This window comes from Channa argus, chromosome 11 (genome assembly GCF_033026475.1).
Source record: "Channa argus isolate prfri chromosome 11, Channa argus male v1.0, whole genome shotgun sequence".
Taxonomy (NCBI): Eukaryota; Metazoa; Chordata; class Actinopteri; order Anabantiformes; family Channidae; genus Channa; species Channa argus.
The window spans coordinates 12,353,541-12,379,228 of NC_090207.1; the positions used below are offsets into that span (position 1 = coordinate 12,353,541).

The following is a 25,688-nucleotide window of genomic DNA, read 5'->3' on the forward strand; positions in this document are numbered from 1 at the left end:
TTACAAGATAGTTAAATAAAAAAACATCACTTAAAACTCCTACTGAACAGCAGGTAAAGTAAAAACTAAAGTTTTTGGTCTTAATTTTAAAGTATAACATGAAGAATGCAAAGTAGTTCAGTAAAAAGTGGCATCTTTATTTATTTTACAGTTTGACAATTTAAAGTCTACAGCATGGAGAGTACAAGTGTAAGAACACAGGAATTTCCAGGAACAAAATAGACAAGTTAAATGGAATATGTCAAATCTCCAGTAAATGTCAAATTCAAAGTTAGCCAATTCCTCCAGACTTCTTTCATTACACAACTACCACAGATATTACAAATTATTCACACTGCCCTGAATCTGTTGTGTACAAGTCCCAACTTAATCACAAAATCTATCCTCAAGAGTACAATTCCCCATATCTAAAACAAACAAATAGCTCAATATAAAAAGAAAACGTATCTTACATTCTGTATGTTGCACAAAGTGGTAATGTGGTACAAGTGTGTGTGAAGACACACACACACTGACATGCACTCACATGTACACACTTAGGACAGATTTAAGTCAAAGACACTAACATACACATTATGTTTACTTTTGCCTCTGAAGAGAATGAATATTTTAATAGTTGTGTTAGAAAAAAGCAAAAAAAAAAAAAAAAAAGCAAGTGTATCTCAAACTAATGAACTACACTCTTAAAAATGCAGCACATCTACATTTTCTTTTATGCACAGGAATGTTCGACATTTATTTCATTACAAAATACAAAAATAAAGTTTAAAAAAAAAAAAAAAAAAAAAAGACACCCACAATCCAGAATAATAGTCTGTAGGGTATGTGTTGGACAGGGAAAAAAGGTTGACGGGGAAGGGGCAATCTGAGTCTGCTTCAATCAGAGTCTCCTGGGTCTACAGACAATGACCAGAGTACTGCTTCACACTGAAATAAAAAGAGTGTAAAAATAAATAACGCAGGAAGACAAATGCAATTCAAAACTTCGTGACAGTGTAAATATATAGCTGCACAACTATGTGAGGACAAAAAGGGTGCGGGAAGAGAGACAGATAGACAATAGCAGAGAAGAAGAAGGACACGAGTGACAGAATGAGGAAGAGGAAAGAGGGGTGTGGTTAGTCTGTGTCTAAGCAGGTGCAGCACACTGATGGGAAGGGGAGGAAGGAAGACGAAGGGAGGGTTAGTTTCCATGGCAACACTATGCTACTCAAGAGACAGTGGCGGCAGGTCTGCAGCTGTATTAGCATTCAGGCTAAGCTAGGATAGCATCAACAAGGAAGTAGTGTGTATTATACGTGCCTACTGGTTGCCAAGGGAGACAGAAGAGAAGAAGCCTGTGCTATTTGGCAGACTGTGATTTGTTGTCGGTTGATCTAACTAAAAACAACAAAATCACTAGTCTTCCACACAGCAGCAGCCAGGGGAAGAATCAATCCACTCCCTGCTTCACAGTGAAACGGCTTAGATGGAAAATAGACATTGTGGATTTTCTTTCCCCCCCCTCTACTAATCATACTCGAATGGCCAAATGTGACAAAGAAACATGTCAATCACACAGACCGTTTAAGAAAATGCTATGCAATATTTATAAGTATTCAGTTTGCCTACTCCTTCACAGCCATTTCATGTAAGAGGAAGGTTTGTTGCAACTAGTCGCAAGTTGCATGGGGAAGAAAGGAAGGGGGTTAGTCAAGAAGAGACAGCAGGCAACAGAAATGTCTAACCTGATGAAAAGTGTGTTAACTAGCATTATGATGCAATTACAGAAACACATTTGTAACCTTAAAAAAAAAACAATAATGCTTTACTATTGTTTTGGCTGGCTCAGCAGATTTAATGAAAGCATCTTAAGCATCTTTACTTCTTTTTAGCTTATATAATTGTATAACACTGCACTTTCTGGGATGGGCTACATCACACATTTTATGATGCACTCACACAGAAGTGAGCTCAGGACAGGTAAAGAGCACACAACATTTTTATTGTTTTAATGGAGGTTTTCAAAGGGTTTCACTAAGAGGAAAAGCAAGTAGGATTGATAAGTAGATCAGATGGGATAAATGGTTTAACATCAACTCAAGAAATTTCTATATGTAATAAAACAGCAATCATCCTGAGGGTGGGTCAGAACTTGCCTGTTCTGTAGAAGGTACTGGGCATTCTGGATCTGATCCTGAGTACCAGTTATGGTAATTATTCTGTCCTCAGAACCTTCCAGAGGTTCATCGATCTTGATGGAGGCTCCAGACTCATGTCGGATCTGTTTGATCCGCTGGCCTCCCTTACCAATGATTGAACCAGCCAGCTGTCAGTGGGGGTATAGAGGTGTAGTGAAGAAAGAAAAACATGCAGGGAAAAAGATTTGAGTTACCGGGCATATTTGCATGTAGCATTTACAATCAAATCGTTGAAAAAAAAAAAAAAGAACTTGACTGAAATATTTATAAAAAAACAACACAAAAAATGTTTCAAGTATTTTAAATGTGTAAACATGGTGTATAATATGTGAAACTGTTACTTTTAAAAAAAAATTTTTTATTTCACTAAGGCTCTGCATGTTTAGTGTGGGTGAAAAAAGTAAATGTGTGGGAAACAACATGCCTTATTGGTCCCTATGACTGACATACACCATGTAGTAGTAAGTAGTAGCAATGCGCAAATAATTATACAGATGATATATAGGATATTTTTAAAAAATGAGAAAATGCAGATGACATGATCACACATGGTTATGTACTGTGTTTTACTCGGTCTCAGTCTTGTCATATCAGTATAGTGTGGTAAGAAAACAAAACAGGTCTTCGACAGGACAGTTTGTCATGCTGCTCTCATTTACTCACATCTTTAGGAATTGTCACTTGTGTGGTGATGACAGGGCCACCCATGTCATTGTAGGAGCCACGTCCACCTGATGACAAGAAGGGGATAGGTGAGGGTCAACAGTCAGCAGGGTAAGAAGAAAGGGGAGTAAAACCAAAAATCAATACTTGGCTGTCAACATTATCACACGAGGCTCAGCAGTTTGGGGGGGGGAAGAAAAAAAAAAAGAAAAAAAAAAAATCACACTTATAAATAGAAAAGTAGAGACTCACCTGACTGGTAACTATCCCAGGAGGAACTGTTGTCTGACATGGAAAAAAGCAAGATAGGACACTGACTCAGTGATAACCAAGTTATTTATGAAATATTATTACAGAAATATAAAATGCTTATCCCAATAAGAAACATGTGAATGGTTTAAAAAACCTTCGGAGGAAAGCTGATGAATAATGTAAATTCGCAAAACTTGCAATCTTCAACATTTATTATAAGCATATGTGAGGTAAACTGACATTCAGTTTAAATTCCAACAAAAAGCTAAATAACTTTTGCTAAGCAACAGTCAAGCCACCATATGTTAGCTTTAATGTCTATTCAGCCAGTTTGCTGCTGTTTATATTGAGGTTTCTTTTTGTCTGTGAATGGTATAGTCAGATGAAACAGTATGCTGGAAAAAATGTTGAGGCCTGTACTCAAAGACACATTAACCATCTTGAAACCTAATCCACATAACACCACAAAAAACAAGAGGTTTAGCACTTACCATATCCTCCTCCGCTCTGTAAAACAAACACAATAGAGATGGGTTACATACAAAACACACGATTCCTTTCATCTTTGAACACATCCCAGATGAATGGACCAGGGGTTGTAAGTACAAATGCATGGATGAAGCAGCAACCTCGACCATGGAGTAGACTCAACTAAAAGCCACCCAGTTTTCATCCATAAACCAGACTCCTCCTCCTCCTTCCCTGCTTCCTTCCCATCTCTCCTTGCATCTCCATCAGCCCCCATTTTCACCTGCTATTCAGCTGCTGCTATCACCAGGGCAACAGGCGATTCAAAAAGCTGTTGCTGAGCAACGGCAGGCAGTATCCTGCCAGCTCTCAGAGAGGGAGGGAAAGGGAAGGAGAAAGAGACCTTCCAGTCTGTCAACAAAGCGTTATTATTGCCTAGCAACCATCCATGGCCACCCCCTCCCTCCCCACCCCCAACATCCTCCTCCTCTTTGCAGGAAAAACAGGCTGGCAGTGAAAAGTACACAGTAAGAGGGCAATTATAGCTGATTATTATGGGGTGTCTCTGGCTGTGGTGATTATGGTCATTTGGTAGGATGGTTTACACCATGCCAAAACTAGCTTAGATACATGGCCAGGACTCAGATGAGCATGAGCACACACATGTGGCCCAAGTGACCAGCCATGTTGTATTGTCAGAAAAAACACCATTATCATGACAAAACACTGGACAATTACAACATATTGTCTAGTGCTAGGATCAAGTAAAGTACTAGACTGAGGATTCTGATGTCCAAAGAGAAGCTAGTATCGAAGCTGTATGCATTTAGTAAAGGGTCACTAACCATGTTATCGCTATAGCGATCCGGTCTGCCTCTTCTGTCACTGGTGACGAAAGAGTGCCATTGAGGAAGGGAGATGGGTGGGGGACAGAGATAGAAAAACAGAGAGAGAGAGAAAGAGAAACAGAGAGAGAGAGAAAGGGAGGTGGGTGGGGGTGGGAAGAAGTACAAAATTCTTAGAAAAAAAAATTCTTGACAACATTCCAAAGAAAATTTCTGGTCTAGGTCAAACTGCACACACACGCTGAGCAAGATTACAGTATAAACACATTTCCTCTCAGCCATCTTCCCACACAGTAACAGGAACAGCTCTGACAGTGTTATGGTGAGAGGAGTGACAGGTGGTGGTGATGATGATCAGAGCCAAGGGCTGCTGTGTTTTTCCCCAAAACTAAGCTCAAATAGAGGAATTAGCTAGATACATTTGTTTGGGCATATTTGGTAGTGTTGGTGGTTCTGAAGAACATACATGCATGAACGTTAAGATTCATGTCAAACTACAGTCTCAACTTTTTGCGTTTGCTATTAGGTTTGAATTCAATTAATAGCGCCCAGATGTGGAAAGCTCAGCCTAAACTGTAGCCAGATCACTGTAGCATTATTCTGGTTTTTGGAAGTGCAGAGTTTCCCACTGTAGAATTTCTTTGAACTGCCCAAAAAGATCTAATTTATCTTAATTTTTTTTATTTTATTTTTTTTACTTTCAAGGGCCTGCAAGACATTTTTTTAATAATACACAGCCACACTGCATGGTAAAAGGGAACAAGATTCAACTTATTACACATATGATGCTATCCAAGTGACCATTGTTATCATCTTATACAGTGGAAGCAGAGCCAGAACTGTTTACTACTCCAGTCCCAAAATACAAAATGGTGGCAAAGGTTGTGGTCTGCAGCTTCCAACAGCTCTATGGGATGGCTTTAAAGAATTACAATATAATAATGATAGATGTGTGGATAAAAAAAAAATGCCCAGAGCTTTAGAGCACAATATGAAAATGCCATGCTGAAGATATCGCACACCATCAGAACTACAAAACTTGCTCTTTAATTTGCCTGGTTAAAGATGCCCCTTTGCAGGGTATTCAAGTGACAAATTTTCTCTTTACATTAGCACATGACCCTCATACACACAATCACAGATACTTTCCCCCCAACCTGTGAGGCACAGAATGAAGAGCATATTGGGTGGGTTATTCACACAGGCAAGAGGTTACACAACACTGCTGTAGTTCCTACAAAGCACTTCAAATAAGTGGAATATGAACAGGTGAATGCAGATTAGGATAAGGGGCTAGTGCAGGTTAGGACACTACAGGAAAAACAGGCTGTAGAGTGAAAGTTGATTGTGGGACAGTAGTTAGTATTAGGAGTAAAAATACAGAAGGAAGAAAAATTACAAAATCCATTTTCTCATTAACTATAAGAATAAGTGGATAACCAAGCATTTTCCAAAGAACAAATAAATAAATAATGAATACATATATAAATAGAAATCACGCAACAATTAAATTGTAAGGCAGGCGGAAATGAGACATGTAGGGATACCTCAACACTTAAATTTAAACCATTATGGCCAATCATCCGTCACATTTGTGAATGGAAGTGATCCTGAACTCCTGTCAGTGTGAGTAAATGACTTTTACCTCACAAAGACCAAAGGGTTAAATGCTACTCTTCAAGAAGCACTACCCAATGGTATTAACGAGGACTCTTGACTTTAGTAAATTACCACTACAGAGCACCAATCTATACTGTGGAAAGTGCAAGCAATAGAGAATGACAGAATGTCAAAGTATCCCTATTAAGGAAAATCATTGGGGTTTAGGAGACAAAGGCTTAGGGACAAAAACTTACTTTGACCTGTCATCAGAGCCGCGGTACGAGTCATAGTAACGATCATCTCTGTGGGCAAGATGAAGATGGGAGGGGGAAGAGAAATTCACAAACACACCCACAAATACGCTGATGAGCACAAAGTTAATGGAATGATTACCATGAATACAAATGTTTTCAGAAAGGTGCAGAGTGAGACACTTCACATTGGTGACTCAAATTTTCCTATGAATCAAACCACATAAATCAAGTTGTGAACATCTCAATGCAAGTAGATGGAAAACAAGCTCTTGAGGAAGGATTAAGATTTATATATGCAGTGAAAAAAAATCCAAGTGCTCTAGAAGAGAAACTAGGCCTGAATAAGAGCTGTTAAATCGAAAATGTCAAACACTTAAAGCTAAAGGGGTTAACAGGCATAAAAGTACTCAAATTAAAACAAATGTAGTACTAGTTTTCAGTAAAACAAACAATGTCTACAAGGTTTATTCTGTATGAAGATACTCAATGCAGTATAGGAATTACTTTAAGTGGGAAAAAATTAATGAAACTTGTAACCTGACTAATGAGTAAAATAAGAAAAGAGCAACAGGCTGTTTATCATGTTTGTTCACCCCTTACCCTCCTCTGTGTGGGTGTCCCATGGGCATGTTGCGCCCACGGCTGCCACTCCCCCTGCCAACCCTGCTGGGGTGGGGTGGAGGAGGACCTCGACGGGGACTCATCTCATCATATTCCCGGCGTGAGGGAGGCATCGGTCCCCTTCCCCCTCTGCTAGAGGGCATTCGCTCAAACCCGCGGTCTCCACCACTGGATCTGCCCCCACGCATGGGAAACCCTCCCATAAGCCTGCGGCTGCCACCCCTCTCTTCAAACATCACGGTGAAACCACCATATTCATAGGTCTCGTCATAGAAGTTTGGGTCGTAGGGCTGAGCACGGCCCTTTATGGGAGCCTTAAAAAAAAAATTAAAATAATTCAAAAATAAGAGGACAGACAAAGATTAAATGAAATGCACCATTTACAATACAGATAATTCAGATCTTAACAACAAACAATATTAATAATAAAAAGAAATCTCACAAATAGGACAAAAAAACATTTGTGCATCTCCAAAATAGGAGGCAGCAGAACATGGCGTTTACATATTTACATCAATTAAATTACACTCTGCAAAATCTTGAATGTATAAAGCCTGGCAAAGTACAACAAGATACTTACTTCTGAGATGAGCTCCAGCATAGTCTTGATACACTCCACCACCCTCTCAGTTTTACCACCAACAAGCACCACCCTGTCTGTTGACTGAGGACAACACTCCTGAAACAGCTTGATGCTGGTCTTTGTGTTCTGTAGAGGGAGATGCAGGCCCACATTACGTAGCACAGACAAAAAGAAAACTACTACAGACAGAGAATAAATTACAAGGACAAAACAAACAAAAAAAAAATAGGATAAAGGTAATCACTCAGAACAACTTTGTGTTCATTTGCATTGATGCTTTCCTTGAAAGGGGTCAAGTGGACCCAAACTTTGCCAGTAAGATGACCACAGCATATAAGATTTACTCTGTGCACTCACTGCAGGGGTAAAGCATCAAGGCCTTTAGCATTTTCTTTTTGTACACTACACATGATTGTCGACCCATATAACCATGTTTTTTTCCAAACAGTACTTACAGTATTTAAACCACTAAATTCACCAATATGCATTCATATTTCTAATAAGGGGTTCATGCACTACCATTCTCTCTCTCTCTCTCTCTCTCTCTCTATATATATATATATTTTTTTTTTATATGGCATATCTTATGCCAGTATTTCCGTAAAAGTTTAAGGACTAGCAGTGCAGAAGATTATGAGTAAATGGATGAATATTTTAGTAATTTTAAGCTATATGTAAAGGGGTTTGAAACTGATTTAAGTGCTAAACAAAGATCCTAATTCAGTGTATTAACATACCTCCCGGAGCTCCTTGATCTTGGCTCCCTTTACCCCGATGATGGAGCCAGCCAGGCTCTGGTGGATCAGCAGACGCAGCTCACAGTCAAAATCCATACCATTGTACTGCTGGTACTAAGAGGGACATTTAGCACATTAATAAAATGATAAAACCTATTTAGTATTTCATTCTTGTGAAATCGTCCACCAACAAAAGACAAATAATTAAAAGAAGGCATAAAAGAACACCAAACACCAAAAAGATGTTTCCATACATGATGTAGTGGGCAGTTTACACTCCTATGCTGACAGAAAATTGTTTTATCTCAGTGAAGGTTTTTATGGTAACATATTTTTTTACCTAGATGTAGAATTAGACACATGTTGACAGTGCTATAGACAAAATGGTTTTGAACCAATTCAGGTTAACCTTAACACATTTGTATGTGAAAACTGCAAACTGGCAAATTTGTAAAACCAAAGTTTCTGCAATTAGGGGTCACTGCAATTTGAACTACAAAAACTGTATTCAATAAAATGGACACTTTACTTTTAAGTGTTTAGTGCTAACATTCACCCTTGTTTTCATTTTCAAATAAGTAGTTTCTTAAGGTTTTAAAAGCTGACATGAAGAGAGAAAAAGAACATGTTCAAAAGTTTCGCACCTCTTCCAGTGTTGGGATAATCTTGAGCAGGATTTCTCCAACTGTCTCGATGTCGGCACTGATGCTTAGGATGCTTCATATTTCACCCACCAAAGACAAGGCAGAGCACAGCCACACAGAAAGAGTGGGGTTCAGAGTGCCAGCAAGGCATCCCAAGAAGGAGGAAACAACATTTCAGATCAGAGAATTCATGACATCTTTTTTGCTATACAACAACAGTCAAATGTTATTTGCCAACTCTGTGCTTAGACTAATGACTAAACATACCATTAATTAATTAATTTATATGAACTACTTGTTATGGACATTCTAAATATTACTAATTCATCACTATAACTGGCAAGAAGCTGGTATTCAAACAATGCAATTAAAGAAATCAGTCTTTGGTCCGGAAGAAAAGAAGAAAAAAAAAAAGAAAAGACAAATAAAAAGACCCAAAGAAAAGTGACTGCATTTGGTGACCACTCAAGGGGCAAGGCAGGAAGGGTGAAGTCTGAAAAGGATCTGGCAGAAATAAGCACCAATAGTGCCAGAAAGAACTAATCCTAAAGCGTTATTTGGTGGATGCACACCACAAAGCCTTTGAATGCAAATACCCCGAATAAGGTGCCTGAAACAGCTTTGAATGACCAGTTAAGATATATATTTTTTTAAAAAAAACAAACAAAACAAAAATAAATAAATAAATTAATTCTCTCCTACACTTTCTTGCAAATCATCTTATCTCAAAAAACTATTTGGCCAAGACAGGGAATTTAATTATTGATTTGGTGAACAAATTGTAAATAATATTTTGTTGTCTGCACCCACCTAGTGACATACAAAAAATAAAAATGAATTTACTAATTAAGAGAACTCAAGCAGTTTATACATGAGAGTAAAATGGCAGAAAGGTGAGTAACTGAGTAGATTATACAATGAAAAGTAAAATTTTCAACCACTTGAGTTGATGCTTTGTTTAGAGGATGAGAGAAGAGATACAGATAAAACTAGAGAAGGCAGAGATTAATAGGACAGAGAAAGATCATTTGTACTTTCAATAGCTCCAACTGTCAATAACCAAGTTCAGATGAAGCACAAGACAGGGAAGGAAAAAGAAACAGAGAAAAAGACCTGAATCCTTGCTTTCCTTTTGCATTTCATATTGGATATATGTAAATTGGTTTTGATGGTCAAGCTAAGTCTATCAATACAATGAGGGCATCACAGGCAAATAATGGGATGGTGTGAGAAGCAGGATGAGCTTTTGAAACTAACAAAAACAAGAACACCAGTATATTCACTTTGAGGAGGGAAGGAGGTGAAAATGCTCAAGATAAAGAAGATGGATAATCACCAATAAAAACAAAACAACACACAGACATATTGCACAGATTGTAGCAAAGATAAAAAAAAAAAGACAGTGGCAGATTGTGAAAAAACCCTGACAACACCAGCCTAAGTTTCAATGTTGACGTGACTTTCAAAATGGCATATAAACAGGATGCTGACATGGCTTTTACAGGTTCAACAGGCAGATTTGGACATGAATGCATTTATGCATTTTGACTTAGGCTAAAATACTGAGAACAGGTAGATTAAAATACAGTGACTTGACAGAGGCAGGACTATTTATTATTCATCTCTTTCTTTTTGTTTGTTTGACCTGTAGTCTGGCAGTGAGAGGGAGGAGCTTAGGGACATACCGCTCAGGCCCACTGCTGTCTGGGACTGACACACTGGCATTGTACTGGGCGTGGCATGGGCAGGGGCCAGGGCCATTCGAACACAGATGTCAATCAAGTAAGGCGCCCATTTAGGGACAGGGCACGATTATGGGCAGGGCCAACCAGGGTGTCAGGTGGGCGGGCGCAGGAGGGGCCATCCAGAACATGGGCAAAAGAGGAGGAAGTGGGCAAAAAAGTCAACAGTAAAATAATAAACAAGGGAGAGGGAAGAGGGAAGAGGAATACATTTTTAATATACAGGATCTAAACTGTTCAAAAGTGACTTTAATTTAATTCTCTCAGAGATTGGTTTGTCAAAGAGAGAAAAGGAGAAAAGGTGACACTGGAAAATGGGTAATGGCATATTAAGAATATGAAGAGTTCTATGTTGGGGTATAGACCAGAGATAGTGAAAAAGAGGGGTAGAACAAATTTGAATGGCTAGAGAGAGAGGAACTGACATTGATTTAATTATGAATTGACCTGTTTTCTTCAATTAAAAAAAAAAAAAAAAGTATAATAATATAAAACAGGGGGGTTAGCTGCACTGCAGGTGATCTTGTGAACACTACATGTGCCCATAAATTAAAAATAACAAGATCAGTGTTGCAACAATGGCACTGTTACAATAAATTATTAGTAGGTTGAAACAAATGAACAATAAATTGCACTTTTGTGCCTAGGGCCAGTTTAGCTGAGGCAATCACATGATGTGAAGTAGAAAAAGAATAAAACCAACCCCAAAGGATTTTTTAGAAAATCTCATGGCCAGAAGACCATCAACATAGGCATCAGCTATGCACTACCGTTGTTTAAACAGATAGAAACATTGCCAAATTCCAAAATATGTTTTCAGTTATTTAGGACAAATGTTTGTACAGAAAAAGTAAATAAAAAAATCTGCTGTCCAACAGAAGAATGCTGGGTAGTTTAAGACCCTGAACACCTGGGGTGGGCAAAAAAAAAAAAAAAAAAGAAGGAAATAAAAATTCTCAACAAAATAAAAATTCAGGGTGTAGAAAATAGATGTACTCACGTCTGTACGAAGGGCTTTGATGTTTTTTCCACCCTTCCCAATTACAGCTCCTGCATTCTGAGAACACAGAGAATACTAAGAAAAACTGAACACACAAATAAGGAAACATGAACTATGAGACCGCTATTAACAGACAAAATGTCACAGAGTATTGCTATTAATGCCAGGAAATATAAAAAAAAAAAAATCTGTATGAATACCCCTAATAAAGGGTTGCAATATTCAAAAGGCACACGAAGATGTGACCAGGGCAACAACAATTACACCAGGGATAAATTGGCAGCATCACTGAAGGGATGCACAAAAGGAAAAAAAGAAAAAGAAAAAAAAGATACAAATAATCACACAAAGGTTCAACATGAAATGTGAAATGAAAGGGGAGCTGATTTACTTTGCTCTGCAAGAGGATGCGAAGCTCAACCATCTCATCTGAGTTCCTGGAGCGCTTGAATGATTTCTGCTCATCTACATCCTCAGCAGGGCGCTTACCTGGCATAAAAAGATAAAAGCATACTGCATACATAACCGTTCACAATATAAAATTTAAAAACTTCGAATAAAAAAAAAGGCAGATTCCAATGCAAGCAAACCCTATAGATCAAAATGTGCAAAGCTAAGACTACAAACATTTACTGCAGAAAGCCAAAACACTATTTTGGAAGAGGAGAGAATAGTCAATATAGCTTTGGCTAATTGTTGCATGCACATTTTCTGACACCAGTGTCAATATCAATAGGTTCATATTTATTGAAAGACTTTAATAAAAGCTAACACCAATTTCCAACGTAACGTTAATACTATAAACTTAATACACAGACACTTCTGAAGACAAGAAACTGTTTAATACCGTTAGTCTCTGTGTTGCTGAAGGAAGTCTCTTCTTGCTGTTCAATTTCTGTCTCCATGGTTTTCTGACAGTGGAAGTGAAGAGGTGGGCACCTTGGTCCGTGGAACAGTTGGCAGGAGCAGAAAGAGAAATGTAGAAAACTGGCTCCTCTGAGCTGTAGTAGTCTGTCGGCATTGTAAATTGGATAAAACGTTACACAAGAAGGCTTTGTGCTGGATCCAGTTACTCAAGTATGCATTGAAAAACTGGCAGAGCAGCGGCACTCACCGATATTTATTACGGGGACAAGGGCGTGTTGATAGGCGGAACTAAAGAAGCAAGAACCAAACAGCTGCTGCAACCTGTCGGAGAGGGACAGGCTACGTGAAATACTGAAATGTAATATAAAAACGTTTTGCAAAATTCTGACCCATCTAATTCACATGTTTGAGTTGCGATGACTGATTTTTAACGTCACAGGTCAGTTGAATGAGCATCACTCGGAGGAGCATTCATTTTTAAAGTAAACACGTGATATTGCTATTATTGTTATACTAAGTGACATGGAGAGAAAAATACGGTCCTTCAGAATGGTTCGTTCTGAAGGAGATATGCGGTCATGAAGAGATAAGTTAACTGAAGTTAGTTAATCGGTTAATCTGCTTGTGATTGTTGAATGTTAGCTTACCTGAGAAACAACGCGGCGAACTACCAATTTCCCATGATGAACAAGTCATGTCAGATAAAAACTGATTTTCAAAATTACGTTAAGCCCATACAACGTTAGAATAGCTTCACTAAACTCAGCAACCACTGGTTAAGTCATCTTCAGCTAACGTTGTCTTTAATCATATTTAATGTTAGCTACAGGGTTAGCTAGTTGCTTAGCTTCCATGCGTTAGCTTCTGCGGGTGCTAGGTTTGAATTAGCTAGTGTTATATGTGAAGTCAAATGTGGATCGCACTCTTAACTGTACTAGTCGCATACGAGGTCAAGGATCACAGTGTGTCATTGATCTGTCAAGAGTTGTTTATTAAACCATCATAAATCGGTAAATGCCCATACCCAAACACTCGAGCTAGCCACTAGCTAAGTTCGCCATGTTGAGATGAACTAGCCAGGCCGGCTATTTAGGCCGCGTTTAATTAGACACAGAGTAAACTACATTGTGATTGCTAAAGATAAAAATATGTTTTATAGTATCTGTGTACATCAATTGCATTAGACACAATATAAAATAGATATGGGAAAATATCGTCAAAACACAATCCTACCGTAAACTCTTCACTTCTCCCCCTTCCTTCTCTACCGAACCTGAATGTGTACGCGCTTAGCTAAAGTGTCCTGATAGGTTGAACAGAAAACAAATCATACAGACGAGAGACACGATTAGCTGAAACAGACGCCAATCACATGACTGGAGGCGTTTTCAACACGATTGGTACGAACCGTTTCCGGTTATGTGTTTTTCAGTACTTTGCTCCTATGAGTTGAATTCATTGATGTATATAAGCTATAATGTGCAAGGCTAATGTTCATAGCTTTTCTTCTAAGAACATGTCAACGTTTTATTACTGATTTATGATTACAGTCTCTGTGGCCATTTTGAACGGACACCAACTTAGGAGTACAGTAGCATTAACGTCGTTACATGAGATGTGTTAATCAAACTTTGGCGCCATGGCTACTTCCCATAACAAAAATGGACGATATTACCTCCACGATTGTCAGGTAACCCTTATCAGAGTACTTACTTTAAATCTAAATTAATAAATTTTAAAATTTTCATAATGATGTCGCATGCTGTCCTCGACTGCATCTCAGTCTCTCTTACCTCCACGGTTTCCTTTCCAGACATTACCATCTACAGAGACATAAGTCGTATCCATGACGACTTGCCCACAGAAAAAATAACAAAGAGAACCTATGTTCCTGGATCCTACTAATTTTATATATCGTGCAAATAAATCAACCCAAGGTGACAAATCGTGTGCGTGTAAATTTCACTAGAATGGTCAAAATAATGATCTGCATGGAGTTAAAGTTGTATACTTGTATTAGCAGGTAACAGTGAGAAAAATAGTGGAATCGAGCCTACTGTGTAATTCAAACGCCAACAGAATAAGAAGATGCCCCCTGACATTCAGGCAACAGTATATACCACCCAAGCCTGGCTGCAGTCTTCCTGGCACATCCAGGTTCCCTTTGCCTGGCTGGAAGCCTGTGTGGGGTGGCTACAAGAAGAGGCAGGAGGAGCAGGTTGTCTGTCACAGCAGCAAATCAACCAACAGGTAGGCAGGATACCAGAGGGTCTAACCTGTTTCTTAAGTTTTCCTTCTTATAGTCTTTCTCAGTAGATGTATTTAGCTCATTTGTCATGGAGATATCGTAGTTATTGTCATAGGACATACGTATGGGTCACATGTTAACAGCTAGTTGTACAACTCCAATGACAAAAAATGGGAGGATGTGTAAATGATAAATAAAAACAGAATGCAATGATTTGCAAATCTCATCAAACCATATTTTGTTCACAATAGAACATATAATCAGATGTTGAAACTGGGATATTTTACCATTTCATGGAAAATATTAGCTCATTTTTAATTTGATGGCAGCAACACATCTCAAAAAAGTTCGAAGAAGGGCAACAAAAGACTGGAAAAGTAATTGTTCTAAATCTCTTCTCCAAAAACACATAGAGGAGCATTTTACAATAGGCAACAGGTCAGTAACATGACTGGGTACAAAAGGAGCATTTCAGGGAGGCAGAGCCTCTGGAATAATCTTTTATTATAATAATAATTAATTTTATTTATAAAGCAATTTGTTAACAAATCTCAAAGTGCTACACAAGCGGATTAAAACCATGAATAAAACATAATAAACATGTAAAGCATAGAAACATATAAAACATAAAATAACAGCATTAAAGGAAACGTAATGATTACTTTTAAAATGTTTTTCTGAACAGAAAAGTTTTTTGAAACAGTTCACAGTCTGTGGTTCCCTCAGGTTCTTAGGCAGAGCGTTCCAGAGCCATGGAGCAGCTGCTGAGAAGGCTCGGTTCCCCATTGTGTGAAGCTTGGATCTGGGGGGGGTAGAGGTGCTAAGTGTTGGTGGAATGAAGGTGTCTAGTTGTAGATTGCAATGTGAGGAGGTCCTTAAGATACTGTGGGGCGTTTCCATGGATGCACTGGTGGGTAAGTAGACAGACTTTGTAATCAATGCGAAGGTGGATGGGGAGCTAGTGAAGTGTCTGGAGAACAGGATTTATGTGTTCGTATTTCCGCACCCTCATAAGGATCCTGGCGGCGCTGTTTTGAACATATTGGAGCTTTTGAACGCTCCTGCCAGAGATTCCAATGAGAAGTGCATTGCAATAGTCCAGCCTGGAGGAGACAAAGGCGTAGAACAGCCTTTCAGCGTCAGAGAGGGAGAGGGAGGGGCAGAGTTTGGCTATGTTTCTGAGTTGAAAAAATGCAATTTTACAGAGGTGTTGGACATTGGTTTCGAACGACAGGTGGGGTGTTGTTAACAGAGTTGGAGATGGTAATGGTGTGACCAGAAAAGGAGATACAATTAATGGGTGAGTATGAAACTGATGGGTGGTGCCAACTAGAAGGGCTTCGGTTTTGGTGCTGTTCAGCTGAAAGAAGTTCTCTGTCATCCACGCCTTAATGTCCTCCAGGCAACAGGTGAGAGTTGACGGAAGTGTCGGTGGGCTCGGGCTCAGTCTCACGTAGAGCTGAGTATCATCAGCATAGCAGTGGAAGGAGACTCCATGCTTGCCAATGACGTGCCCCAGTGGGAGCATGTGGGAGGGGCGGAAGCCAGATAGAAATTTTTTGAACAGATTGTGTCTTTTGAGGTGATCCTGGAGCTGGGCTAAGACTGCTTTTTCCAAGACCTTTGATAGGAATGGAAGATTGGAGATCGGATGATAATTTGCAATGACTTTAGGATCCAGGGAGTGTTTTTTTTAAATGTGGTGCCATTGTTGCAGTTTTAAGCGATGTTGGGAATGTGCCACTCTGGTGGGAGTAATTAATGACGCTGGTGATGAGTTGGCTTATGTTTGAGTAGGGTTAGGGTCCAGGGTGCACGTTGAGGGTTTCATCCTCTGTTCCATCCTTCAACTTCTTTCACAGTAGTAGCCCCAAACTTTGACAGACAGACTTCTGGCCTTGAAGTGGGGAGGTCTGGGGGTTGGGGGTTTACGACAGACAGTGAGCAGCGGATAGTTTTTAACATTAGTGGTGAAATGTGCAAGGAAACTGTTGCACTGCTCCTCTGTGTGGTTGCTGCCAGTGTGAGTTTGAGGTTTGAGTAGATAATTTATTATGGAAAAGAGTTGTTTTGATGTTCCCGGTAGGCAATTTTATGGACAGTTAAGTTGGTTTAGACAATCGACGCTCAAGGGGCCGCCCAGCTGTTTTCATCTGCCTGAGCTCCATTGTAAACCACGGTGCAGATTTGGAGAAAGTGACAACACGTGATCTAACAGGAGCATGGGCCTCAAGGATATTCTGGAGGCCGTTTTTATAGTAGTCCACTAGCTCAGAGACTGAGGGGAGTTGTGGGACAATGGAGAGATTCTTGATGTCAGCGTTTAAGTAAGAGAGATTTATGTTTCTCAGATTCCTGAACCGGATACAATGCTGTGGATTGGAAAACAGTGTATATAAAGGAAGGTCCATTGAAATTATTTTGTGGTCCGAGACACCCAGGTTGTATATTTGGAGGTTAGAAATGGAGATAGAGTCAGTAATGACTAAGTCGAGGATGTGGCCCTTACTATGGGTGGGGACCTCAACTTTCTGCTTCAGGTTTAAGCAGTCCAGCAGTTGTAAGAACTCAGCAGCAGAATGGTTAGAAGGGAATGTAAAGATGGGCAGAGGTTCACCAATGTGCGAAAGACTGTGCCAAAAAATTGGCAACACTGCATTATAAACAGGCATGATTCTCTACTGGACATCACTGCATGGGTTCAGGAACACTTTCAGAAATCATTGTATGTAAACACAGTTTGCCCTACAATCCACAAATGTAAGTTCAAGCTGTATCATGCAAAGAAGAAACCACATTTGAGCACGATCCAAAAACGCTGCCGTGTTCTCGGGGCCAAAATGGAAAACTGGGGAGAGGGACCATCCAACTTGTTATAGGCGGACAGTTGAAAAGCCCATCTCTGATGGTGTGAAGGTGCAAGTGTGCCTATGGCATGGGCAGCTTACACATTGGAAAGGCAACATCAATGCTTAAAAGTACATAGAGGTTTTAGAGCAACATATGCTCCCATCCAGACTATGTCTCCTTCAGGGGAGGCCTTACATATTTCAGGAAGACGATGCTAAACCACATACTGCATCCATCACAACAGCATGGCTTCATAGGAGAAGACTCCGGGTGCTGCACTTTCAGTCTCCAGTCTAGACCTTTCACTAATAGAAAATTCCCTATTTTCCTTATTCCTTACAACATTCCTCTCCTAAAACTGGTCTCCTCACTTCCCAGAAGTTTACAGACATTTGTTAAAAGGAAAAGGGATGCTACACAATGGTAAACATCACCCTGTTCCTTCTTTTTAAAGCTGTGTTGCTGCCATCCAATTGTATTCTGATGTTATTTGTTATTTTTATCCAAATTTTCGGGGAATTGGGGTTGTAGATGAAAGATGACAGAAGGGTTTGCATCTTTCTGTTCAAACACAGTCTCTTGTATCTCTCACAGACAGCTAATATCTGTTTCCTGCATTTCCTAAGTCTATGTCTAAAGTGCTTGTGATTTTATATAAATTACATAGTGCCTCCCACAGTTATGTAGAGCTGAAACAATTTGTTTAGCATTCAACAACAACAAAAATAAATCTGCAAGTAATGTGATAATTTGGTATCTGTTTAATGAAGACAAATGTCAACTATATGCTAGTTCCAGTTTCTGAAATGTGAGGATTTGCAGACAGATGTTTTGCAGTGTTACCTAAAGCTTTTTACAAAACATGATGATCATTTCATCATGTGAAATGAAGAATTATTAAGAAACTATAGGGCAGCAAAAAGGCACAAGAAGAAAATGCACAGGTTAATTGACAGTGAACCTCTCTGGGGTCTTTCTGTCTTTAGTGTGTTGACTCTAGAAGGAATAAATCAGATTGGACTGAATAAAAAGCAGATAATTTGTGATGTGTATGTAATGGCATGTCAGTATTTTTAGTACAAGCTTAAAATACATAACAGCTCACAGCATTGTTGAAGTAGCTGTTTATGTTTCATGCCAACTTAAATAAGCTCAAAATAAGCTATGCACACTTTGGGCTCAGTGGACAAATAGGGTTAAATACTACTACTACTGAACTCTGGAGCAGTTGAGCAACAAAAGCCCAAAAGAGTGCACATCTACTGGCAGCTGAGAACAAGAAGATCATGCTACACGAGGTAATGGTTGGCAAAAGTGGGTGATTCAGGAGTGAAAGGATACTTCCTAGTCTGACAAATCTTGGTTTCTTTTGCAACGTGCTGATAGCAGGGCAAAATGTTTGAGTAAACAGCATGAATTCATTTTGCCTAGCGTCAGCTGTACCAGCTGATGGTGGCGTCATGTGGGGTATGTTTTCCTGCACTGACGCATTGTTTGTACGCCATAGTGTACCTAAATATTGTTACTGAACAGCTGTGTTCAAAGACAAAGTCTTTTATTCAAATTGATACTTTAAGATGGTAATGTTTCATTTTTTGAAGCACATATCATCTCTAGGTGGTTGTAGGAATATGATAGTGATATGAGTTCAATCAGGCCCACACAGTCCCTAGATGTCAAGTTTACAGATCGTTCAAAAAGTGGGGTTAATGATTATTATTATTATTATTATTCAGATTTGCTTATAGCCCAACTGTCAAAAAGGTTTATTGCATGATATGAAACTTTAGGCATTGGATCAGTGGCTACTCACAGACCTGAGGGACCTAGACTACCCTGTTCTTCCAAAAGGGCTTGGTCAGGCCCAGAAGACTGAACTCAGCGGCACCTACTGTGTCCAGGTACGTGCTTGTTGATTATATATTTTATATGTTCATTATTAGATTTTATGTGAGGGACAATTTTCTTTGTATAGTTCATAATATTCAACTCATCACAGTTGGTTTAGAAGGCTAATTTTGGCTGGACATTTAAAGACACAAGACATGAGGACAGTCACGTAACCATAGAGCAATGGAGAAATTGTTTTGCTTCTATTGCATTTGCTTAGTAGACATATCAGTTTATAATGCTGCTATTGTAGTCTTCGTGTACATTGTATTTGCTGTGTTGCCTGTTAAATATATACCTTTAAAATATTAAAGGTATTTTCATAACATCTCCTTATTGGTATGATGTTTTGTTTTGTGCAGTAAAAGTTATAATCCATTAAACCACATGTAGAAAGTCACAAAACAAGCGACTGTAGCAAAAAAAAGCTTGTGCGATTGAAAGAGAAGAGATGATTACTGTACAATCAGCACCACTGGATTCCAGTTTTCATGAAGAAGAAAAATGAAAACACAGCTGTATACTCTGAAATGGCGTACTTAAGTCTTTGTTGGCTCTAAATATACAATGATGGGAGCCATATTATGCCTGTTCCACTCACAAATAAAACACACACACACACATTATAATCAAATGTCCATCTCTGTTTTAGGTTGACTCCCTACTGGACATTAGTCAGCCTGCATATAGTCAGCTGCAGAAGTGGAGGGGCACAGAATGTGCAAATGACGAGGTGTCTGCTGTCACACAGACCACCCAGAAGTCCTGGGAAGCCAGACCAACTCGTATGCTTCTACTGCAGGTCAGACGCATTTATCAAATAAAGTAGTTACAAAAGACTTCAGATTTTCAGTGTCGTGCTTCTGAAATTAATGCGTTAGTACACAGAACTGTAAAACCTTTTATTAATTTATTTTTTTGTCCTTTCGGCTTATCCCGCAAGTTCAGGGTAGCCACAGCGGATCATTGTCCGCATGTCGATTTGGCACAGTTTTTACGCCGGATGCCCTCCCTGATGCAACCCTCCCCAATTTCTACTGGGCTTGGATTGACACTGCACAGCTGGGGATGGGAATGGGCTGTTAAGGGTTGAGGGTCTTGCCCAGAGACACCAACTGAGCTACTGAACTGTAAAACATCTGCCTTTTTTTTTTTTTTTTTTTTTTGGCATTTGGCAAAGGTTACATTTTTGCCAGCTCACAATAACTAGTCTTGCCATTATAAATACAGTGTTACATTGTTTTCCAATATATTCAACTATCCAACTTTAATTTATAATGAGCTCTTATCTTTATGATTGTTGGGGACAACAATGAAGATGACTGCTCTCTGAATCAAAGTGGACACAAGTGGATACGTTCCAACTATCAGTGAGAGCATATGAAATAGTAAATAGCTGGAATATAGAAGGTGCAGACTGTAATTTTTCACCTTTTCACCCTAAGTAATAGACTTGTCACTGCTCTATGGTTTCTCAAGAGTAGTGCTGGTGTTGCTTAGAAACGTTGCATTGGTTTCTTTTGCATTTTTTCACTGTTTTTTGTTCTGCCCGCTTTAAGCAAGCTCCACAGTTCTAGAAGTCATGGGAAGCACAGACCTATAGCAGTGTAAAATGCATCCACAGTCATTGACAAAAGGGGAATAAAGCAGATATGTTCAGATGAGCTTTGAAAAAGTAGAAGCCAGCATATATAACAGAGAAAAAAGCTTTGTTTATCTTTGTTTGTCATGTTTAGCTCTTTCTAGCTAACACAGTGTGACATACAGAAACAGTATTATAGTAAAACAGTAATGCACAGTTTCTTCAGTTTTTTTTCCTAAAACATTTTAGAGAAACAATAATTAGCAATAATTAGATTTAAATCTATAAAAATCTCACAATTATTTCCCTGTTCAGTTGTTCCGGTTCAAATATGCTGTTTCTATTGTACAGGTGACAGATGGGGTCCAGAACTTAGAGGCCATGGAGTATCTGCCTATCCCTGCATTCAGCTCAGTACTCAGGTTAAGTATTGATATATAAAACCCTAAGCTACACTATGGAGTCTTTTGGATGCTAAATGGGTAAAAAGAAAAATGCAGCCGTTCTAAAAGTTATTTTAAAAGAGCATTGTGTCAGCAACTAAACAGCTAGTTATAGTTGAGTAACACATGAATTTCCCTTACAGTTTCTCATTAAATAAAAAGTACAGGTGATTTTCTGACAGCTGAACTGTATGTTTTCTACACTATTGTCTCCTTCAGGCCTGGTGCAAAGTTGCAGTTGCAAGGGCAGATGGTTTGCAGACTTGGGGTGCTTCTGTTGGGGCCCTCTAACATCAAGATCCTGGGTGGTGAAGTAGAAGATTTGGTGGACAGAAATCACCAGGTGAAATATATGTTTTTGGTTTCTGTCAAAAGCATTTAATTTTTAAGCTTCAGCATCATAATAATGTAAATCTGAAATGCGAATATAACAAGGTATTCGCTATGGTACAGTATATATGGCTGCTCTGACAGGGACGGGTGCTGTGTCGGACACTGGGGCTTCAAGAGGAGCAGCAGCAGGAGGGAGAAGAGGCCACCCCAGCTCTCCAGCAAGGTATATTTATTAGAGCTTGTGTAGCTGCAGTGTTAGATGGTGTTCAACAAAAGCCACCAAAGATATAAAATTGATATTATACACCTGGAAAACACTGGGGAAGGTGAGTAAGAGTCTGAACACAGTGTAAAGAATGTTCTAAAATCCTGTCTCAACAAGACAAACACAAAGAAACTGCCTGTGCCTCCAGCACATGGAATTGAGCATCTGCAAACCAGTCACTTTTCAAAAGCCTTCATGGAATCCATTCCTGATAACCTGTCAGTTAGGAGACAGGAGACTCCCTCTCTCAATACTCCTCTTCACCTGTTCGCAATTAGCATTACTGTCTGCATATTGCTCTGTGGCAATCAGGAAGAATCCTATGAAACTGCCTATTCTATTTTTTAAAGACAATCATAATACACACTGTCTTTTGGTTTTCTCTTTAGGTAATCAGGAAGTAGACGACATGGAGAGTGACCTGGAGCTGGATGACCCAGACTTGTTAGCCAGTCTGGAAGCCCAGGAGGTGATGGAAGGTGCTGAGGTTGGCTGTGCTCAAGACAGTGGGTACAGGACACTCGGTGAGAGCTCCACTCAGTCCTCAAGAAGCTCCTCTATCAGGAGCCTCGTCTCTGCAGCCTCATCCAGGTGGGTGGTTAACAATGTGATGTCTTGACATTTTGATGCTAAATCTCCTCAGTTTTCACCATTGGGCAAATATACCATTTTGAATTTTAGCATAATGTTTTTTATCTTCATAAACATGGGAGCATTTATGTTTCAGCTACTGCTGCTACTTTAAGAAGCATTTAGCATTTTAATTCTACAGCACATGTTTTTAACAAATCTGGTGTCACTAGAGCTTTTACTCCTGCACTCCAGTGCATTTTAGAAAATTATCTTAGTTTTTTTGTGTTAATACGTGCTAGAGTCTTAATTCTTTCAACAAGCTTATAAGAAACGTTTTTTCATTTATTTGTCTAGTATTACCCCTTAAAGAAAGAGACTAATTAAATTGTTAAAAAAAAACGAGATTGTTTAAAAACTGGTGGTGTCTTCCAGAAGTGAAGACTTGACCCAATTTTACACAAGTGGTTTGACCCAGGGCAGCAGAGGTGATTCAGTCCATAACCACAGAAATGCACCAAGCCTTGACAACTTACCTTCTGAACATGTGATCCAACAAGACATTCAACAAGATCACAACATGGCAGGTGATGACTTTCCTGATGAAGCTTTTGATGATCTTCCACTAGATGAGTTGGACAGTGTGATTTACGAGGAAAGCACAAATGTGGTTATGCAGTCTGACAGTAGTCACACAAGCACATCAAAGAATAACATCACAATAACTGGAAATCTGAACAGTTTAGAGAGAACAACCAAAACCGCTCAGCTTGTGAAGCACACTTCAAATGGCTCTGGGTCATGTATCAACTCTAGATCAACGGCACAGAAAAGAGATTATCAAGGCTTCATGACAGTGACTCCAGGGCCATCAGCCATGGCAATGTCCAGACCCTTCTTTTCCCCATCACATGAATTGAAATTTGTAAGTAATGATAAGAGTGATTTTATGGATGAGGACATTGAAGAGGTAAAAACATATATAGTGCAAAATAGGAGGTCTGGGGCGCCAAATCAGCTTCCTGTTCAACAAGAACCTAGGAGAGACTGTTATGGCACTATCAACAAAACAGAAACTTCAGGCTCCAGTTCCAGATTTACCAGTGAATCAGTAAGAAATGAAACAGATGAGTTATCTGTTAAGATTGTTAAGCCTGCACTTGAGAGTTCACTTAACACTCTTGAGGGGCAAAGTTCCTCCCTAAACACCAGAGAATCTGGCAGACTGTCTGACAGCACTGTCCTTCCTGTCACCCTGACATCTCCACCCTTTACATACTTGTGCCTGCTAGAAGAGCTGATTTCCAGTCCACAACCCCACACCACAGAGATCTGCATCAAAGCTTTTATTGTGACTCTGTTGGGAAAACTGAGCAGCAACAATGGCATTTGGTGCATCTGTGCTACGATTTCTGATGGAACTGGTTACCTGGATGTGGAGTTATCTGATGAGGTTTTGACACGCCTGCTGGGTTTCTCTGTGGCTGAAAAGGCGGTTCTAAAGCGTGATCCAACCCGGAAAGGTGAGCTGGACATTGGGATGAAGAGATGTCAAGAAGAGCTGGTGGACATGTGCTGTGTTATGACCATTGTGGTTGAACCTGAGGACAAGAAAGCTGTGATGACCAAAGCAGATCCTGTCGATCAGAAAGTGCTCCAGGAGCTGGAGCGGAGGGTGAGAGACAGGAGGAAATAAACACATAGGAGAGGTTGAGAGGATGTCTGCAATAATGAGAAAATTACAGGGAGCGGCGAAGGATATTACATTTAAGCAGAGATGAAAAATTGTCAACAAAACTCAGACAAATTTAACATTGCACATCAGCATGGCCTTGAAATCTTTTGTAATGAAACTAAGATGTGTAGGACTGGTGATCAGCCTGACAAAATCTGTTTCAGATTTTGAGTGAAGAATCTGTGAACTGGATTAACAAGCAGTGTGTTGTAATGCAGCACATCTGTTATATGTAAATGTGACAATCTGTCACTTGTCATTTCATTCATCTATTCAGAGGGTTATTTTGTGCTTTAAATATGCTGCGTCATTCCCAAGCAAACAAGACTGAAGAATAAAAGAAGAGCCATGAGCTTCAATCATTTCTGTTGAATATACAACTTTATCTTTGTGTTTGTCTTTGAACATATAAACTACCCAGGTCTAATACCTATATTTAGTGTGCGATAAAATAGCTTTAAAGGTTTTATTATTTTCTTTGTTGTTCTTTGATTAATAAAACATGCAAATTTAAAGGCTGCTCCTAATTTTACTTTCTCATTTTTTCTTGCCAAATTAGTATTGTATTCCTCAAGATTAGATAAATAACCAGACTGCTGCACAGGTGCAGTGTATTTCATCTGATTTTCAATAGTTTTATCAAATGCACCTTTGGGATATGCACAGTTTAAACACACACAATCGCAATTAGCCCTGCAGTATTAGCTGGGCTTGTAGCTCTGGTCAGTGTCATGAATCTGTCTTTCAGACGAAACATCTCAACGATTTAAATTAATTTGTGTCTTGTCTGCTTTCATAAAGTTTAATTAGGTTGCAGTTCCTCATACTTCAATTTGAGTGTGGTAATGAGCAAAACAGGCTATTAATGATACCACAGGGAATGTATGTTAGAAGGTATGTGTGCTTGCATTTGTGTCTCTGTGGATGTGGAGAAGAGCATATGCATGTATGTTGTCTTATGCCACTGTGTGCACTTTATTCGGGTAGCCGGTCTCAGTTCATTAAGTGCTAATCAGGTTGAACATCTAAATCAGGTCCCCACTATGCATGTTGATGGCCTATTATGTGGTAATCAGGCTGGAAGGGATGAGGGAGGGGGCTGGAAGCAAACAATAAGGAGATTCAAGTGGAATAAATATTGGGTGATAGACTAAATAAAGGGAGGGGGTAGTACATCTGAGTATAGACCTGATTGTGCAGCTTAACTATATACACTCACTGGCTCCTTCATTAGGTACACCTGTCCAATCTAATTTAAGCCAATGAATTCTACTTGTACGAGGCTATAATTTCTCTGTTTTTAAGTTGAGATTG

General features: G+C 39.3%; 2 protein-coding genes across 7 annotated transcripts; one reads left to right on the top strand and one right to left on the bottom strand.

Moving 5' to 3' along the window:
• Positions 1 to 116: 116 nt before the first annotated feature.
• On the bottom strand, positions 117 to 13,757 carry hnrnpk (heterogeneous nuclear ribonucleoprotein K). Of its 2 annotated transcripts, none has more exons than XM_067520410.1 (17): positions 13,692 to 13,757; positions 12,706 to 12,779; positions 12,439 to 12,602; positions 11,983 to 12,080; positions 11,592 to 11,648; positions 10,535 to 10,578; positions 8,850 to 8,922; positions 8,206 to 8,319; positions 7,466 to 7,594; positions 6,865 to 7,199; positions 6,265 to 6,312; positions 4,409 to 4,448; positions 3,587 to 3,602; positions 3,096 to 3,128; positions 2,844 to 2,911; positions 2,139 to 2,308; positions 117 to 927 (listed from the first exon to the last, which is right to left on the bottom strand). In XM_067520410.1, the coding sequence occupies exons 3-17, from the start codon at positions 12,494 to 12,496 to the stop codon at positions 897 to 899; spliced, it is 1,314 nt and encodes a 437-aa protein (XP_067376511.1). In that variant the 5' UTR covers positions 12,497 to 12,602; positions 12,706 to 12,779; positions 13,692 to 13,757; the 3' UTR covers positions 117 to 896. The 2 variants fall into 2 exon arrangements, with proteins under 2 accessions (XP_067376511.1, XP_067376512.1); XM_067520411.1 differs by having other exon boundaries at positions 12,706 to 12,772; positions 13,692 to 13,737.
• Positions 12,699 to 24,733, top strand: rmi1 (RMI1, RecQ mediated genome instability 1, homolog (S. cerevisiae)). Of its 5 annotated transcripts, none has more exons than XM_067520408.1 (11): positions 12,699 to 12,816; positions 14,009 to 14,148; positions 14,272 to 14,395; positions 14,482 to 14,708; positions 19,347 to 19,457; positions 20,099 to 20,248; positions 21,380 to 21,450; positions 21,691 to 21,814; positions 21,946 to 22,027; positions 22,459 to 22,660; positions 23,075 to 24,733. In XM_067520408.1, the coding sequence occupies exons 4-11, from the start codon at positions 14,547 to 14,549 to the stop codon at positions 24,333 to 24,335; spliced, it is 2,163 nt and encodes a 720-aa protein (XP_067376509.1). In that variant the 5' UTR covers positions 12,699 to 12,816; positions 14,009 to 14,148; positions 14,272 to 14,395; positions 14,482 to 14,546; the 3' UTR covers positions 24,336 to 24,733. The 5 variants fall into 5 exon arrangements, with proteins under 5 accessions (XP_067376509.1, XP_067376507.1, XP_067376508.1 ...); XM_067520406.1 differs by having other exon boundaries at positions 12,790 to 12,897; XM_067520407.1 differs by lacking the exon at positions 12,699 to 12,816 and adding an exon at positions 13,725 to 13,858.
• The last annotated feature ends 955 nt before the right edge of the window (positions 24,734 to 25,688 follow it).